The sequence below is a fragment of the Parus major genome, unplaced genomic scaffold (assembly GCF_001522545.3).
Source record: "Parus major isolate Abel unplaced genomic scaffold, Parus_major1.1 Scaffold372, whole genome shotgun sequence".
In the NCBI taxonomy this organism is placed as follows: Eukaryota; Metazoa; Chordata; class Aves; order Passeriformes; family Paridae; genus Parus; species Parus major.
Genome location: NW_015379296.1, coordinates 58,637 through 75,857, shown reverse-complemented (window position 1 = coordinate 75,857; position 17,221 = coordinate 58,637). Strand labels below are relative to the sequence as shown.

General features: G+C 54.4%; 2 protein-coding genes and 1 long non-coding RNA gene across 6 annotated transcripts in view; 2 read left to right on the top strand and 1 right to left on the bottom strand.

Annotated features, from left to right (window-relative positions):
• Positions 1 to 2,266, bottom strand: part of LOC107198922 — a 7,620-nt gene extending 5,354 nt beyond the window's left edge. For 2 of the 4 annotated variants that reach the window (XM_015616192.3, XM_019005455.2), the window contains exons 1-2: positions 2,049 to 2,266; positions 405 to 643 (exon numbers count right to left, since the gene is read on the bottom strand). Coding sequence is in view for 3 of the 4 variants with exons in the window: in XM_019005455.2 (XP_018861000.1) it covers positions 405 to 552 (148 nt within the window). In the remaining variant the exon portion in view is untranslated. The remainder of the gene's footprint in view (positions 1 to 404; positions 644 to 2,048) is intronic. The other 2 variants (XM_033511596.1, XM_019005456.2) reach the window with 2 other exon arrangements.
• On the top strand, positions 645 to 2,232 carry LOC117243784. The gene is made up of 2 exons (XR_004495686.1): positions 645 to 777; positions 2,035 to 2,232. It is a non-coding gene; the product is annotated as an uncharacterized LOC117243784 (long non-coding RNA).
• A 3,242-nt stretch (positions 2,267 to 5,508) lies between the features above and the next one.
• The window catches only part of DCTN1 (dynactin subunit 1), a 61,153-nt gene continuing 49,440 nt past the window's right edge, over positions 5,509 to 17,221 (top strand). Inside the window, exons 1-3 of the mRNA XM_033511592.1 lie at positions 5,509 to 8,838; positions 14,330 to 14,575; positions 17,107 to 17,185. Of these exons, the coding sequence (XP_033367483.1) occupies positions 8,806 to 8,838; positions 14,330 to 14,575; positions 17,107 to 17,185 (358 nt within the window). The 5' untranslated portion in view covers positions 5,509 to 8,805. The remainder of the gene's footprint in view (positions 8,839 to 14,329; positions 14,576 to 17,106; positions 17,186 to 17,221) is intronic.

Genomic DNA, 17,221 nt, shown 5'->3' with positions numbered 1-17,221 from the left:
GCACCGGGACGGGACACCGGGATGGGGGATCGGGGAGGGCACGGATCACAGGGGACGGGGCCAAACCCTTCCCGGAGGGGGTCCAGCGGGGAAATTCCAAGGGAGAGGGGGGATTCCCATTCCAAGGGAGGGGGGGGATTCCCTCCCGGGGGGGATTCCCTCCCTTCCACCGGCGGATTTGGGGACCCCCTCCTTGGGGGGGGTCAGCATCTCCTTGGGGATCCCCACCCAGAGACCTCCCCTTGGTGACCCCACACCACCCCCTTTGGGAATCGCTGCCCCGATCCCAAAACCACGAGCAGGACCAGGATCCAATCCCAGACAAAATCAGGGGCGGGAATAAACACCCCGTTCCCATAGCAACACCATCTACGACCACCGGGCGCTAGATCAGGAGCACCTACCGGCAGCTCCCAGCCGCGGCTCGTCCCGACTGGTCCCGTCGCGCTGCTTCCTCCTCCTTCTCGTTTTCCTCCTCATCCTCCTCCCACGGCCTGGCCCCGCCATTGCGCGCCCCGCCCTTTCCTTGGCTTCACTTTGAGAAGTGCGCATGCGCAAACGGTGAAGTCTCTTCCGCCCGACCGCAAGGCCCCCTGAGGGCTGTCCAGTGCTGTGCCTGACGCCCAGCGCGGCCGTAGGGGCCCTACGGGGCCTCCTGAGCGTCAGGCACGGCGTGGGGCAGCCCGTAGGGGGCCTTGCGGTCGGGCGGGGTCGACGGTGCCGGGAGCGACCGGGCCGGAGGTACCGGGTGAGGCCTGAGGGGCTCGGGGATTCCCGGTGGGTACAGGGAATGGGGTGAGATGTGGATTTATGGCGGGAGGGAGAGAGGGAGGTATCGCCGCGGTGTTGCTTGGGTTAGGGAAACCCCGTTCGTTGTGGAGGTTTTGTGTGGGGGTGTTGTGTGGGGGGCGGTGCGTGAGGGGGCTGAGGGGGTCTGGAGGTCTGGGGGTGTCGGAGGAGGTTTAGAGGTTTCTGGAAGGATGCGTGAGCGGTTTGAAGGGGTCTGGGGGAACGCTTGGGGTCGGTGTGAAGGATTTGTGGGGGTGTACGAGCTTTGTGGGGTGGGCGTGAGGGGTTTGTGGGGCTCTGAGGGGATCTTTAGGTGGCTACGGGCGCGGTTTTGGGGTGATTTAGGGGTGGGTGGATCTGTGGGGGTGTTTCGGGGTCTGCGGGCGGTTTATGGGGGTATGGAGGTGTCTGTGGGGGTGTTTGGGGATATTTAGGGGTCTGTGAGAGCATTTGGGGGTGTTTGGGGGCATTTCGGTGTTTTGGGGGGTCTGCAGGGGTTTTTAGGGGTGTTTGGGTGGCATTTCAGGGTTGTGGAGGGATTTTCAGGGGCATTTAGGGGTGTTTGGGGACATTTAGGTGTCTATAAGGGCATTTCGTTTTTTTTTGGGTTCTGCAATGGCATTTAGGGGTGTTTGAGGGCATTTCGTTGTTTTGGGGGGTCTGCAGGGCTTTTTAGGGGTGTTTGAGGGCATTTCGGTGTTTTGGGGGGTCTGCAGGGCTTTTTAGGGGTGTTTGAGGGCATTTCGGTGTTTTGGGGGGTCTGCAGGGGTTTTTAGGGGTGTTTGGGGGCATTTCGGTGTTTTGGGGGGTCTGCAGGGGTTTTTAGGGGTGTTTGGGGGCATTTCGGTGTTTTGGGGGGTCTGCAGGGGTTTTTAGGAGAGTTTGGGGGCGTTTCGGTATTTTGGGGGGTCTGCAGGGGTTTTTCGGGGTGTTTGGGGGTATTTTGGGATGTTGGGGTGGGTCAATGATGGGATGAGGGCGGTGCTTCCCCCTCGGGATTGTGAAGGTTTGATCCAGAGTCAAGGCAGGAATAACTCAGCCCAGGGGGTGTAATTAATGGCCAGGCTAATTGGGGGGAACTCATTAAGGGTTGGATATTCCTGGTTATTCCAGGAAAAGCGCAGCAGGGGAATTCTGTGTGCTGGGAATTCCGGCAGAGCACGACCCGCCCTCATTAGCATGATATGAATAATTCATTACCCGGGTAAATTAATGAATTATTATTGATTAATTAACGGAATGCAGGCAGGGCTGTTTACCTGTGTGAGGTGTGTTGGTCCTGGTGGCTCCACTGGTGCCATCCCTCGCTCTGGACTGGTCAGGGAATTCCAGAATTCCCAAATTCCCGTCAGGAGGGACCTTCCAGCGCCATTCCACCGCAGATTTCATGCAGCATTTTTGGGTTTCCGTGTTGGTTTTTATAAATTCTGTGAATTCCTGGAATGTGTGGCTCTCCCTGTGCTGGGTGGTGACCTTGGGAGCGATTCCTTCCTTCTTCCCTTTCTCCCTCCATTCCCAAACCAGCAGAGCTGGGTGGTGGCTTTGGGAATAAACACAAGGATTAAATTATTGTGGTGTATTTAAAGGGAAAAAAAGAGGAATTTTAATGGATTTTGGTGATCTGGGTGCCGGGGTTGTCCTGAGGGGATGTTGTGCTGATTCTCCAGAGCCTCAAATCCCACCCAGGAATGGCTGAAGCAAAATTCTGCGAGGGTTTTCACATCCATTCCTGAGTTTTCCAGAGGAAAATGCCTAAAGAATGGGAAGCAGGATGGCAGGGGTGTGGGAACTTCGTGCCAGTGCTCCGGCTGGATTCTCCCCTTGAGAGCTCCTGTTTTTCCAGGGATTGGGGATTTGAGGGATTGGAGTTTTTTGGAGGGAGCGGGGTTTTGATGGATTGGGGTCGATGGATGATGGAATGACTTGCAGCCCTGGGTATTCCCTCCCCCCTGCTCCGTGCCCTCATTTACCAGACCTCTGAGGGAAGGGGCTGGTCAGGAATCCCATAAGGAATGAGGGAATTGAAAGTTTAAAGCCGGGAATTGCTCGGAGCGAGATCCGCGGGGCTTTGGGAGGGTGAAAATCCAGGGATTCCTGCTCCGGCAGCCCAGCAAAGTCCCGCATGGAACCAGCAGTGGTGTGGCTCCCACTCCCCGAGGACCCAGCGGTTAAATCAGCTTTTCCTGGGAATGCTCCCAGTTGGAATCAGCCGGGAATCCCGCGGGGACGAGCCGAAATCCACTGACCTCCCGCTGCATCCTCGGCGCGGTCCGGGCGTTGCTGTGGCTACGGAGCACGGATCCCAGGGCGGAGAGAGCCGGGAAGGAGCCGGGAATGCGGCGGGATGATCCCGCGGGGTCGGGGTGGGAGGGAAGGAGGGGGCTGCGGGGGCTGCGGTGGTGCAGCCGAGCAGGGCGCAGGCTCCAGAGCCGGGTCCTAGCGCCCGGATCCGCCGCACCTGGAATCAGGTCCCGAGGGAGCGGCGGCGCTGGGGGAAAAAGGGATTGGGAGGAAGCTTCTGGCTCCGCACAATTCCCTGACAGCAGGGTGGAGTCGGGAAGGGTCGGGGATAGGATGAGAGGGAACGGCCTCAAGGTGGGCCGAGTTCAGGTTGGATTTTAGGAAAATTCCTTCCTGGAATTCTTGGCTTCTGTGCAGCCCTGGAAGGGGTGGGATCCCCATCCCTGGAGGGATTTAATGCCCTGTGGATGTGGCACTTGGGGACACGGACGCTGGTGGCCTGGGCACAGCTGGGGGAGTGGTTGGACTCGATGGTCTCTGAGGAATTTTCACTCTAAAGCACTCCATAATTCCATGGAAATTGGTGTGGGATGTCCCCCCTCTCCAGTTTGTGTTGTTCCCAAGGGAGCTGGCTGGCTGGCCTCATTTTGGGTGCAGGATGTCCCTGATTTCGGGGGGAACAACCAAAGCTCTGCACAGGGGGACTCTGGCCAAGGGACAGACAGCACCCAGGGGAGTCCTGGCAAAGGGGAAATTGGGGTGGGATATTGGGAAGGAATTCCTGGCTGTGAGGGTGGGTACGTCCTGGAGTGGAATTCCCAGATTTCCCCTGGATCCCTGGAAATGTCCAAGCTTGGGCTTTGGGGCTTGGATCCACCTGGGATAATGGGATCTGTCCCTGCCCATGGATGGGGTTGGGAATGGCTGATCCTTAAGATCCCTTCCAACCCATTCCATGACTCCAGGATTCTGATTCCCTTCCACAGGGGAACTTTTGGGAATGTTCAGGGCTTAGAGAGGAACTAAAAAAAGTCTTAAACTCGCTCTGGATTGATTTTTGACTCATTAAAGACCAAACCCCAAATGCTGGTTTAACATTTCTCTCCTGAACTCAGTTTCCTGACAAACTCCAGCTGCTCCCAACCCCAAAATCAGCTTTGTGGAGGAATTTCACTGGGAGATGCACGTATAAAATAAATCCAAACGCAATGAGGAGGAATTTTAGCTCCTGCTGGATAAACAGTAGGAGTTTCTGAAGGTTTTTTCATCTCCCTCCTCTGCATGCTCCCTGAGCTGGGGGGTGTTCCAGTTGCTCAGCAGTGGGCTGGCATGTATCCCAGATCCCAGAGAAAAGCCTGGAGGTTGAGGGGGGGATATTTCTGGACTTCTTTTCTCTGTGTTGATGAATTAGACAGAGAGTTTGGGCAGCAGGAAATCCGTGTGGATCCTGCAGAGCGATGGCTGGGGTGGTTTGTGGGGGGATCCGTGGCTTGGGAATCCTTGGAGGTGGGATGGGTGAGGCTGGGAGTCTCTGGAGCTCTGTGACACCTGGTGCTTCCTCCCAGGAGGGCTCCAGCCCCAGCCAGGTGTGATCCTGAGGGTGCTGTGGGCTGCTCCATCCTGGTGTCCATCCTGGTGTCCATCCTGGTGTCCATCCTGGTGTCCAGTGTCCCGGTGTCCGTCCCGGTGTCCGTCCCGGTGTCCATCCCGGTGTCCATCCCGGTGTCCATCCCCGTGTCCAGGGTCCATCCCTGGGTCCATCCCTGGGTCCATTCCGGTGTCCATCCTGGTGTCCATCCCAGTGTTCATCCTGGTGTCCAGGGTCCATCCCTGTGTCCATCCCGGTGTCCGGTGTCCATCCCGGTGTCCGGTGTCCATCCCCGTGTCCAAGGTCCATCCCAGTGTCCATCCATCCATCCCACTGTCCATCCTGGTGTCCATCCAGGTGTCCAGTGTCCATTCCAGTGTCGATCCCAGTGTCCATCCCTGGGTCCAGTGTCCATCCTGGTGTCCATCCCAGTGTCCGGTGCCCATCCCTGGGTCCATCCCGGTGTCCATCCTGATGTCCAGTGTCCATCTTGGTGTCCATCCTGGTGTCCATCCCTGTGTCCAGTGTCCATCCCAGTGTCCATCCCCGTGTCCAGTGTCCATCCCGGTGTTCATCCCAGTTTCCAGTGTCCATCCCCGTGTCCAGTGTCCATCCCAGTGTCCATCTCAGTGTCCAGTGTCCATCCCGGTGGCCATCCCGGTGGCCATCCCCGTGTCCAGTGTCCATCCCAGTGTCCAGTGTCCATCCCGGTGTCCATCCCCGTGTCCAGGGTCCATCCCAGTGTCCATCCCAGTGTCCAGTGTCCATCCCAGTGTCCATCCCGGTGTCCACCCCCGTGTCCAGGGTCCATCCCAGTGTCCATCCCCGTGTCCAGTGTCCATCCCGGTGTCCATCCCGGTGTCCATCCCCATGTCCAGGGTCCATCCCAGTGTCCATCTCAGTGTCCAGTGTCCATCCCAGTGTCCATCCCAGTTTCCATCCCAGTACCTGGCCCCGGAGCCTCGCTGAGCAGGAGAGGGAGCACAAGGCAGCGCCTGCGGTACCTGGTGTTCCTGATAAATCCCAAAATGTCTGGGAATGGGCTGGGATGGGGTCCTGCTTCCAGTGCCAGTCGCCAGGACATTTATTTCAGAGGTTTAATCAGGTTTTGGGCATGTTTCCCTGGAAAAGGGGATGCTGGAGTTCCTGGAAGGCCCAGGAAGGTTTATTTATCCTGGGGATTTTTTCAGCTGATACGGCAGTGCCCGAGTTTGGGGGAAAATTGGGATTGTTCCCCTTTGTGCAGAGCCCTAAATCCATGGATTGTGGTGAGGGTGGAGCAGACAAAGCCCTGCTGGAGGTTCCCAGAGGGCTCTGGATCATCTCACAGAGCTTTAATTACCAAATCTTCCCATATCCCCTTAATTAGGCACTAATAAAGCTCCTGCCCCACCTCAGCTTCCTCTCGAAGCTCAGGATCCTTGTGGGTCTTTCCCAGCTCAGGGTTTTCCAGGATTCTTTCCCTCAGGAGTTCATTTTCATCCCAAATCCAAGTAGGAAATAAAGGAGGAGATGGGGAGTGGTGCCTGTGACTTTGTTGTGTTGAGAAACGGGATATCCACGACTCAAAAAAGCTTTTCCAACTTAAAGGATCCTGTGATTTTCAACACAGTTTTCCCAGAGAAGCTGTGGATGCCCCTGAATCCCTGGAGATGTTCCAGGCGAGGTTGGAGGGATCTTGGAGTGACCTGGAACGGTGCAAAGTGTCCCTGCCCATGGCCCACTGGGTGGGCTTTGATATCCAAACCATCCCAAAGCACCCCGGGATCCTGTGAATTTGTGTGGAAAAAATTCCCAGGTGCTTCAGTTTAACATGGAAAACTCTGACTGAGGAGGAGAAGGAGCCGTGTGATGTTGGTGATTTTCTTTTTAAATTAACAACTGCTCTTCTGCTCCACCCTGGAGCGAGGCCTGTCTGGTATTCCCTGGTATTCCCTGGTTTTGGGTTTGTCCTGCTATTCCCAGAGCTCTTTGGGAAGAGCAGCGAGGAGTTCCCACCCTCTGAGTGGGTGCTCTCAGAGCTCACCCTTCCTCCCATCTGAATTCCTGCTGAAATTCCATGGCTGTTTCCCTGTTTTCCTTGCACTTGGAGGAAGCTTTCTTGAATTTGAGTTCCCTCTTGGCATTCCAGCCTCTCCTCGGGACACAGCCCCTGCTGTCACTCCGTGGGCTGAGCACCTTCCAAGTGTTTGTGTCCATGGCTCTTGTTCCATTCCTGGCTGCTCCCTGGCTCTGGGATCAACCAGGATCCCAGAGGAGGATCCTGCAGGGGAGAGGAGCAGCAGGAATCCTTTAGAATTCAGGAATTAGGAGGAAATCCTTCCCTGCGAGGGTGGCACAGAGAAGCTGTGGCTGCCCCTGGATCCCTGGAAGTGTTCAGAGCCAGGTTGGATGGGGCTTGGAGCACTCTGGGATAGTGGAAATGTTGGGATTTAAGGTCTCTTCCCACCTAAACCATTCCATGAGTCCATAAACAGGTGGCACAGGTGATTTTTGCTCCCAGGTTCTGGCAGGGAAGCACGGTGAGCTTCCAGTGCTGGAGGAGGTTTCTCCTTCTGTGGATAAAATAATTCAGATTTTCTGAATCTCCTAAACTGGTTTAGAGTCTGAGGCTGAGGGGAAGGAGCTCGTCCTCTTTGTAGCTTTTTGGAGAATTTTGTGTGGATTTTGTGCCTGTGAAGTTTCCTTTAAGCCAGGATGGAGAGGGGAAGCATCTGGAGCTCCAATGACCAGCAGATACCCGGGGTGACTCCGGTTGAGTTCCTGGTGGTCCCAGTGAGAAATTCCCAGTTTCCAGCTGGGTTTTGTGTTGTTTATCCCAGCTGTGCACTGTCAAAGCTCCTTCCTTGGAGCATTCCCAAGGCTGCCAGAGCTCTCAGGGACACGGTGGGATTGTTGTGGTTTCCCTGTGCAGGGAAGGAGTTGGATCTGTGATCCAGCTGGGGATATTCTGTGTTTTTGGGGATGTTTCCAGGATCCCGGGTGTGGAATGTCACCGGGCAGTGGCCAGTCCCGGTGGCTCCCAAATCCCCTGATTAGCACCGGGAACAGTGCCCAGAAGAGGGGTCAGCTCAGCCAGGAACAATGGGACACAAAGTCACCTGTCACAGCCAGGAGCAGGACAATTAGTGATCATTGCCCGCAATTAACCCCTTGGGCTCCACCCACCCACCGCAGCTCCCGCTCCCGGGGATTTGGGGCAGCTCCAGGGCCTTGTTTTTGTTTCCTCCAAATTCTCCATGAAGGGAAGAACAAGTGGGGCGAGCTGGGAATTCGGGGTGTCCCTGCCCAGTGACCACTGCAGGGCGAGCTGGGAATTCGGGGTGTCTTTGCCCAGTGACCACTTAGGGCGAGCAGGAGGAGGCCAGGAGGGTGTCCCTGCCCAGTGACCACTTAGGGCGAGCAGGAGGAGGCCAGGAGGGTGTCCCTGCTCGGTGACCACTGCGGGGCTAGCAGGAGGTGGTCAGGAGGGTGTCCCTGCCCGGTGACCACCGCAGGGCGAGCAGGAGGAGGCCAGGAGGGTGTCCCTGCTCAGTGACCGCTTAGGGTGAGCAGGAGGAGGCCAGGAGGGTGTCCCTGCCCAGTGACCACTTAGGGTGAGCAGGAGGAGGCCAGGAGGGTGTCCCTGCCCGGTGACCACTTAGGGCGAGCAGGAGAAGGCCAGGAGGATGTCCCTGCTTGGTGGCCACTTAGGGTGAGCAGGAAGAGGCCAGGAGGGTGTCCCTGCTCAGTGACCACTGCAGGGCGAGCAGGAGGTGGCCAGGAGGGTGTCCCTGCCCGGTGACCACCGCAGGGCGAGCAGGAGGTGGCCAGGAGGGTGTCCCTGCCTAGTGACCACCGCAGGGCTAGCAGGAGGTGGCCAGGAGCGTGGCCGAGCCGGTGGCCCGGTGCCTCCTCCTGCGGGGAGCGTTAGGACCCAGCGAGCCGCCGGCTCCGTGACAAGTCTGGAGCGGCACTGGCGCAGAGTGGCTCCATCGGCAGCGCTGGAATTCTCTGTATCCCTCCCTCGGAGCATCCTCGCCCAGAAAAGAAAAAAAAAGGGCTTTCCTCCCTTTTCGTGGCGCCCGGCAGAGCCTCGGGGGAGGGGGATGCTGGGATCGGCCGGGACGCTGGGAAGCGCCGCTGGATGCTGCCGGCCGTGAGCTGGGAGAGCTGCTGGCTGCAGATCGGCAATCTCTGGATGCAGCATGGCCCAGGGCAGGAGGCACGCGTCCGGCCGGGTAAGGGGGGGTCTGACTCAACAGCTCTGCCGGCTCCTATCGCGACAGATCGCGACGCTGTCGCAGCGAGAATAGCTGGGTTTTTGTAGGGAAATCTCGATTGTGCTGCCTGGAATGTGGCTGGCACCTCTCTCGCTGACAATAATGCCGGGAGGGGAGATGGACGCTCCGGCTTGCAGCAGGGCCGGGTTTTTTGGCCGGAGTTACCTGTCCGTGTAGGTGATTACCCCAATTAATTAATTACCCCGGCTGCCCGGCCTCCGCTCCGGCTCAGCCCCTTGCCGGCACAGCCTTGCCGGGGCTGCTGAGCACAAAGATCCCGGCGTGTTTTCCTGCCTGCCGCGGGCTCCCCTCCCTCCCTCCCTCCCTCCGGGCCGCTTTTCCAGGCGGCACGGAGCGATGCTGAGCTTCCGCGGGCCTGGCAAGCGCTTCCAGGTTTTTCCGTATTGCAGCTAGCCCTGGGCTGTGCGGTGCCAGCGGCCAGGCCTTTCCCGGGACTTTCTCTCGCTGTCGCTGTGTCCCTGTGTGGCCACCACGGTGACATTGTGTCCCAGACCCTGCCGGGCATTGCCAGCGCCTTTGGGCCCGGCTGTGCCAACTTGGCAGCGACTCCAGGGTGGAGCTGGGGAGGGCAGACCCTTCCCACATCTCCACGGGACCCCCAGAGCCTCCGTGGGCTCCGTGTCCTGCCCGCTGTGGGATACCCCAGGCCCGGAGCCGGTGGGATTTGGGCTGTGGCCGAAGGGATTTGGAGCAGCTCGGGAAAACTTCCCAGCCTGGAGCCTTTTTTGCCCACCCCAGCAGGGTCTGAGTGTGTGTCCATATGGGTTTTTGGGGGCTGGAGCTCCCCAAACCTCTCTGTTTTCCACGGGGGAGCAGGAGGAAGGGGAGGGTGAAGTTCCAACCTGAGTCCTGACAGCTCTGTCACGACAGCCTGAGGGGATCTGGGGGCTCCAAGGGGGGTGGGGGAGCAGGGAAGGAGCCAAACGCTGGCTCCAAGGGCTGATGGAGATGTGGCAGGACTGGGAATCCTGGGAATCCATCCCACCTACTTCCAGCTGGGACATTTCTTCCTCTTGTAAATTAATCCAGCCTGGATTAATCACCTTGGTTTGGACCTTCATCCTGGGCTTCCCAGGGATGCCGGGGGTCCCAGGACAGCACCGTGATGAGTGGATTATCCCTGCTTGGCTCCCATGGATTTTGGAATGGGCACTGCAGGGACCACAGCCTTGTCCCTTCTGGGTTTTGGGGCACGCTGCTCCTGGTGTCCAGAGACACCCACACCCTCCCAGTTTGTCAGCCTGGAATCCAGTGCCACCACAGCGGTGAGGACTTCATCCCAGTGCCACATCCTGGTGTCACCCACGGCCGCCACCTCAATCCCAGGGCCATCTCTCCTTGCCACAGGGATTCTTCCCCAAATCTTTCCCTCTTGCAGCTTTGTGAGCCTCACCTGGAATTTGGATCTTGTCAGAGCCGGCTGCTCGGGATTCTCCCGAAACTTTTGATCTGAGCTTTGAGTGGCAGTTTGAGGCTCCATCAGCCTCACCTGTGTGGGGGAGGCGCTCCTGGAGGAACACACTGAATATTCCCGGGGTGATCCGCCGGGATGGAGCCGAATGCTGAACTCCTCGGCTTTGGATGGAGCACGGGGGTGACCCAAATCGCTGGGAATTCATCCCATTTTCAGTGCCTTAGCACCAGGACCTTCACACAGCAGAGCAGACAGTCTGTGGATGTCTGTCACGCTTCAAAATAGGGGGAAAAGGGAAAATGCTGGAAGTTGTGGGGAGCAGTCTCTGGTGGTGGTGGCAGCACAGCCACGTGCTCGTCCCTCCCCTGGTGTCCCAGGAGCGAGATGGGAGCTCTGGGATGTGGGACAGGCCGCTCCAGAGGTTCAGCATTCCCAGTTGTTCCTCTGGCTGCCCCATTCCCAGCACCTGCCCTGCTCGGATCTCCTCAGCTGGCCCTCACTGTGAATCCCTGGATTTCTCTTTCACTGGGATTTAGGAGTTTGTTCCCTTTGCAGACCGAGCGGTGACAGAGCTGTCCCCAGCAGTGGCCTCAGCCCTTCTCTCTTCCCGTGTGGCTTCCCACAGTCCTGCTCTTCCATCCCCTTCCTCCGGGGTGTCCTGAGCGTGTTCTGCTGGGAAGGTCGGCGTGGCAGGGGAGATCCACGAGGATCAGATGGGAAACTGAGGGAATTCTGGGCTGTGCTGTGGTGTCCCCACGTTTGTCCCTCAGGGATTGTCACCAGGGCCAGGAGGTGTGACCACAGGTGTGATCACCTGGCTGGGAATGTCCATCCCACCTGCTTCCAGCTGGGACATTTCTTCCCCCCGTAAATTAATCCAGCCTGGATTAATCATCTTGGTTTGAACCTTCATGGGAATTCCAGTCGGGGGTTTATCCATTGGATTGGAGCTTCCAGGTGTCTCACAGACCAGTTTCTGATTAATTGGAAGCAATTAATGATCCTGAGGGATGGGATGGATTCATTCTGGGCTCTCCTTCTTTTCCCAAGCGCGAAAGACTCGGGAAAAGTTTCCGTGAGATTGGTGCTGGTTGGCAAATGTCCATCAGGAACAGGCTGGGAGAGCTGGGAATGTCCAGCCTGGAGAACAGGGGGCTCCAGGGAAAACTCAGAGCCCCTTCCAGGGCCTAAAGGAACTCCAGGAGTGCTTGGGAGGGACTGGGGACAAGGGATGGAGGGACAGGAGCCAGGGAATGGCTCCCGGTGCCAGAGGTACCCCCAGGGCTTGGAATGTGTCACATCCCATGGCTCTTACCTGGCTGCAGGTGCCAAACGGGCGCCAGGAGGGATAAAATCTGCTCCAGGAACCTCCCCATTTACTGGGGATTTGGGATTTGCCTCTGGGACACGATTTTCCAGCATGGTGCTCTGAGAACTTTGGGAGATATTTAGGTCTGGAGCGTCAGTTTTTCCTTCGAGGTGTTGGGTTTCTTTGTTGTTTGATGGATTTTGGGTCTTAATATAAGATTATTTTGTGAAGTTTGATTTCTGCCAGTTGTGTTTGGGTGAAACCTGGGATTCAGGCTTGTGGGGAAATCCCACATCCCTGGTTTTAGTCCCAAAACCCCAAACTCGGTGGGTTCACTCTGCATTCCGGCCTCGGGAAGTGATGTGCATGGGAAGGGGATGGTTTGTTAGGATTCCAGAAGCTTCCAAAGCCCCCTGGGTCCTTGCACAGGCTGAGAATTCCCTGAATCTCCCAAACCCCCGGTGCTGTCCGGCTGTGGCTGAGGTTTGTCCAGCCATTCCAGGTGAAAGAGGCTCGGTTTTCCTGGGATAAAAAGCAGAATCTTTGGCTAAATCCAGGCCCAGAATGACCAAAACTCCACATTTCTGCACAAAGACCAGAACCAGCGACACGTGGGGTGGGAGAAATGCCAACCTGGTTCCGTTTTGGGGATTTCTGGAAGGTTGGGATGAGCGGGAAGATGGAGCTGAGCAGGACAGGGAACATCCCCCTTCCCTCTGGGATAGAGGCAGTGGGATTGAAAGGTTTTGAGGATCTCCAGAAGATCTGGAGAGGGGCTTGGGGTGGGAGGACACAGGGAATGGCTTTCAGTGGAAAAGGGGAGTTTGGGGTGGGGTATTGGGAAGGAATTCCTGGCTGGGATGTGGGAACCTGGCACAGGGTGCCCAGAGGAGCTGTGGCTGCCCCTGGATCCCTGGGAATGTCCAAGGCCAGGTTGGGTGGGGCTTGGAGGAGCCTGGGACAGTGGAAGGTGTGGATTTGTTGGGATTTAAGGTCTCTTCCCACCCAAACCATTCCAGAATTCCATGATTACTCAGTTTTACTCAAGCTGATTGCAGAGCAGGAGGCGCTGGGGGTGGATCCCAACAAATTTCTCTGGGATTTCAATATTCCTGAGGCTCTCTGGTAGCCACGGAGTTGCTCACATCCATCACCTCACTGCTGCTCCAAGAGCGTGGATCACCTGGGTAACCTCATCTGAACCCAGGACATCCCAGGATGTCACAGCTGGGATATAAATATATAACACAGTGTGATAAATTCATGGAATCATGGAATTGTCGAGGGTTTGAAGAGCCCTTCCCACGAGGAGTTTTCCCAATATCCCATCTAAACCTGCCCTCTCTCGTGGGTAATCCCACCTGGAACCCACATCCCCGGGTCTGGGCAGGGGGATCCCGACAGAGTGAAGGGATGGAACAATCACCTTGTCCCAAACAGTCTGAATTCCCAGGCTGGAAAACCATGGGAATGCTGATGAAGTGGGAAAAGATGGAGTTGGTTAAGGATGACTGACTGTGCTGTTATAAAAATGTTGTAAAAGGGGGTTAAATCAGGTTTGTGAGCTGCTGATGGTGGCTGTGTCATGGTTTGGGAGCAGAAGGAATAAGAATAAGGATAAAAATTAAAATAAATAAAATAAAACAACATAAAAATAAAAATATAAAAATAAAAAATATAAAATTTTAAAAATAAAAATGCAAAATAAAAATAAAAATTTAAGACTAAAAATAAAAATAAATAAAAAACCAGAAAATAAAAATAAAAATAGAAAATAAAATTTTAAAAAGAAAAAGAAAAATATAGAATAAAAATACAAAATAAAATTAAAAATAAAAATGATAATAAAATATTAAAAATAAAAATAAAAAATAAAATACAGAATAAAAATACAGAATAAAAATAAAAACCCAAAATAAAAATAAAAATAAAAAAAAAAAGGAAATGAAAATGAAAATAAAGAATGGAAATAAAAATAAAAATAAGAAATTAAAATAAAAAATAAAAATTTAAAAATAAAAAATAAAAATATAGAATAAAATACAAAATAAAATTAAAAAATAAAAATGATAATAAAAATAAAAAATAAAATAAAAATACAGAATAAAAATAAAAAATGAAATTAAAAAATAAAAATTTAAAAATAAAAATTTCAATTGAAAATAAAAATTCAAAATAAAAATATAAAATAAACAAAAAAATAAAAATGAAAGATAAAAATAAAAATAAAAAATAAAAATGCAGAATAAAAATAGACTAAAAATGAAAATAAAAATAAAAAATAAAAATATAGAATAAAATACAAAATAAAATTAAAAAATAAAAATGATAATAAAAATAAAAATAAAAAATAAAATAAAAAATAAAATAAAAATGAAAAATGAAATTAAAAAATAAAAATTTAAAAATAAAAATAAAAATGAAAATAAAAATACAAAATAAAAATAAAAAATAAACATAAAAATAAAAATGAAAGATAAAAAATAAAAATAAAAAATAAAATAAAAATACAGAATAAAAATAAAAATAAAAAATAAAAAAAAAATAAAAATAAAAAATAAAAATAAAAAATGAAAATAAAAAATAAAAATAAAACCAAAAGGGGGTGGAGGAGGCGAGCGGGGACAGAGGCAGACAAACCATCCCCACATTCAACCCTGGTGTCCCTCCCACCTTTCTGAGGCTGCCTTTCCCCTGCTCCCCAGGCCTCCAGCACGCCCAGGATGAGCTCTGACGGCGGCAGCAAGCCCCTCAAGGTGGGCTCCCGCGTGGAGGTCATCGGCAAGGGCCACCGCGGCACCGTGGCCTACGTGGGGGCCACCCTGTTCGCCACCGGCAAATGGGTCGGGGTCATCCTGGACGAGGCCAAGGGCAAGAACGACGGCACGGTGCAGGGAAGGAAATATTTCACCTGCGAGGAGAATCACGGCATCTTCGTGAGGCAGTCGCAGGTGGGTGGGACCCTCGGGATCCTGGGATCGGCACATCCAGGGGAACGGCCCTGGCGGGGTTGGGAATATCCCAGGTGGGAGGGAACAGCTCCAGAGTGAGGCTCTGCACACTTTTTGGGGTGGTGGGATGAGAACAGCCTGGTGAATTCCCAGCTGTTCCATTCTGCTTCCCAGTGAAGTGCCCGGCCGGGCGTGTCCCACCCGCGGCAGGCGGAGTTTGGGATCGATCCCGGATGTTTAACCAGAAGCAGATCCAGGGAATTTTAATTAAACGGTGTTTTCCTGGGAGGAGGTAAAACACACGGTGATGTGCTGCAGCAGGAGCCAGGAGCTCCCAAACATCCTCCAGCTCAATTCCCTGTCTCACCTTCCAAGGGTAGAGAGGTGACACTGGAGCACCCCAGCCCCGTGTCCCAGCCGGCTCCTGTCCCCTCCCAGGCTGGTTTGTGTCCCACCCCTGGCCTCTCGCTGCCAGGACCTTGGGATTGGGTGACAGAGGGAAGCTGAGCACAAAACAAGGGCATTTGGGTCCTGGGGTCCATCCCAGCATCCGCTGTCCCGTCCTTTGGAAGGGTCTTTGGATGGTGCGTAGTCAGAGGCTGCAGCAGGGGCTCATCCAGGAGAGATTCCAGGAGTCACTGAGGTTGGAAAACGCCTTTTACAGGACTCCAGCCATTCACTGCTTCAGTCCCTTTGTCACCAGCTCGGGGCAGGACGAGGGAAAACGATCCCCATCCTTTAAATAACGGGATAAACACAGAGAGCCGAGCCCACCAGGGCTGGAGGCAAACTCCCCAGGAAGCTTTTTGTGTTTTTATCCAGCCCAAACGCTGTTGGTGCGTAGGAATTGCTGGATGGAGCTCTGCTGCTCTCCTGGGATCACCATGGAGGTTTCCCAAATGCAATTCCACCACACTTCCAGTTCCCCACATTAAAACTGGACACACGGACCCGGCTCCTTTGTCCATCTCTCTCGGCCTCTTCTGCCAGCTGGGAGAGGATTTGAGGGGTTTACAGGGAAAAAGTTGGGTCTGCAGGACCAGGAGGGGCCTCAGAGCCCACCCAGTGCCACCCCCTGACAGTCAGGGACACCTTCCACTGTCCCAGGCTGCTCCAAGCCCCATCCAATCCAACCCGGCCCTGGGTACTGCCAGGGATCCAGGGGCAGCCACGGCAAATCTGGGAATTCCAGCCCAGCCAGGAATTCCTTCCCAAAATCCCTCCCCAATCTCCCTTTTCCCAGTGGGGAAATTTCCCATTCCCGTTTTTTGCCGCCCTGTGTGCCGGGTGTGCAGCGAGCGATGCTCAACCCCAAACTGCAGAGCTGGGGAGCGGGTGGGGACACACCTGGAGCAGAGCCGGGAAGCAGGAGGGACAAACAGCCCCCAAACGCCCCAAATCCCCTGTCCCGGAGCAGAGCCGTGGGTGCAGGGCTGTGCCAGCAGCTCCAGAGCCCATCCCGAGCCCCCCGGGGGCGCTGGGAGGGTCCCCGGTGTCCCCCAGGGCACAGAGGGGGGACCCCAGGCCTGGCAGGGAGGGGCAGAGGGTGCCGGGCACGTGGCTCTGGATGGGGCTGGATCCATCCCTGGAATCCCCCATCCCTGGAAGTGTCCTGGCTTAGCTGGGACGGGACTTGGAGCAACCTGGGACAGCGGGAGGTGTCCCTGCCCATGGCAGGGGTGGCACTGCGTAGGATTTAAGGTCCTTTCCCACCCAAGCCATTCCAGAATTCCCTGATTCTCCCCGGGCTGGCAATTCCAAGCGTGGCTGTTCCTTTTCTGGCCCTGGTTTTGGCATCACTTGGAGCTGCCTTTCAGCTCCTGCCTGGCTGAGGAGCTGCATGTGCCCAGCCTGTGGTGGCAGTTCCCAGTGCCACTGCGGATCCAGCTCTGTCCCTGTCCCCAGCCTCTGGAATTCCCTCCCAGGCTGGAGGAAACCCCCAGACCACTTGGAATTCCCACCCTGCCTGGCTGCAGGTGTCATGATTTCCTTGGCATCATCTTTTCCTTCATCTCCTCGTGGCTTTTAATTCGATTTTCGTCATTCCTGGTGTCGGGAATCTTCCCAAAATGGAATTCCTGTCTGACAGCTTCCCAGGTTATTTTGATTTTTAAGCTGAACTCGCAGGTGGGAGGTGGTGATGGCTCAGGCAAATTCCTGCAGGAACAATTTGGGAGGTGCTGATCTGAGGCACAAGGATGGTTCTTTCTCAGGGATCTCATCCCTCCCAACCTCATTTCCCATGTTGATCCAGCAAAAACGCATCCAGAAATAGCTCACAGAGAGAAATCCCTGAATCTGGCACGGATGTTCTGGGCTGTCAGACCCAGAGCTTTGACTTTCCTCGTTGTCTGTGTGAATATTCCGTGTTTCCAGTGGGAATAACGAGCGTGTGGCCGTGTTCTGGCAAAGCCAGAATGATGGAATTAAAAAATCTGTGCCAAAACCAGGGGATCTGCTCCGCTGGGATCTGTTCCCTGGTCTCCCAGTTTGGGAATTTTGGGTAAGGATGGTTGTTGTGTTTTTTCCAGATCCAGGTGTTTGAGGATGGAGCGGACACAACATCCCCAGAAACTCCAGAATCTGCTGCCATGAAGGTCCCCAAGAGAGGTATGGCACTGAGAAAAACCCAAAACTGGGAAATCC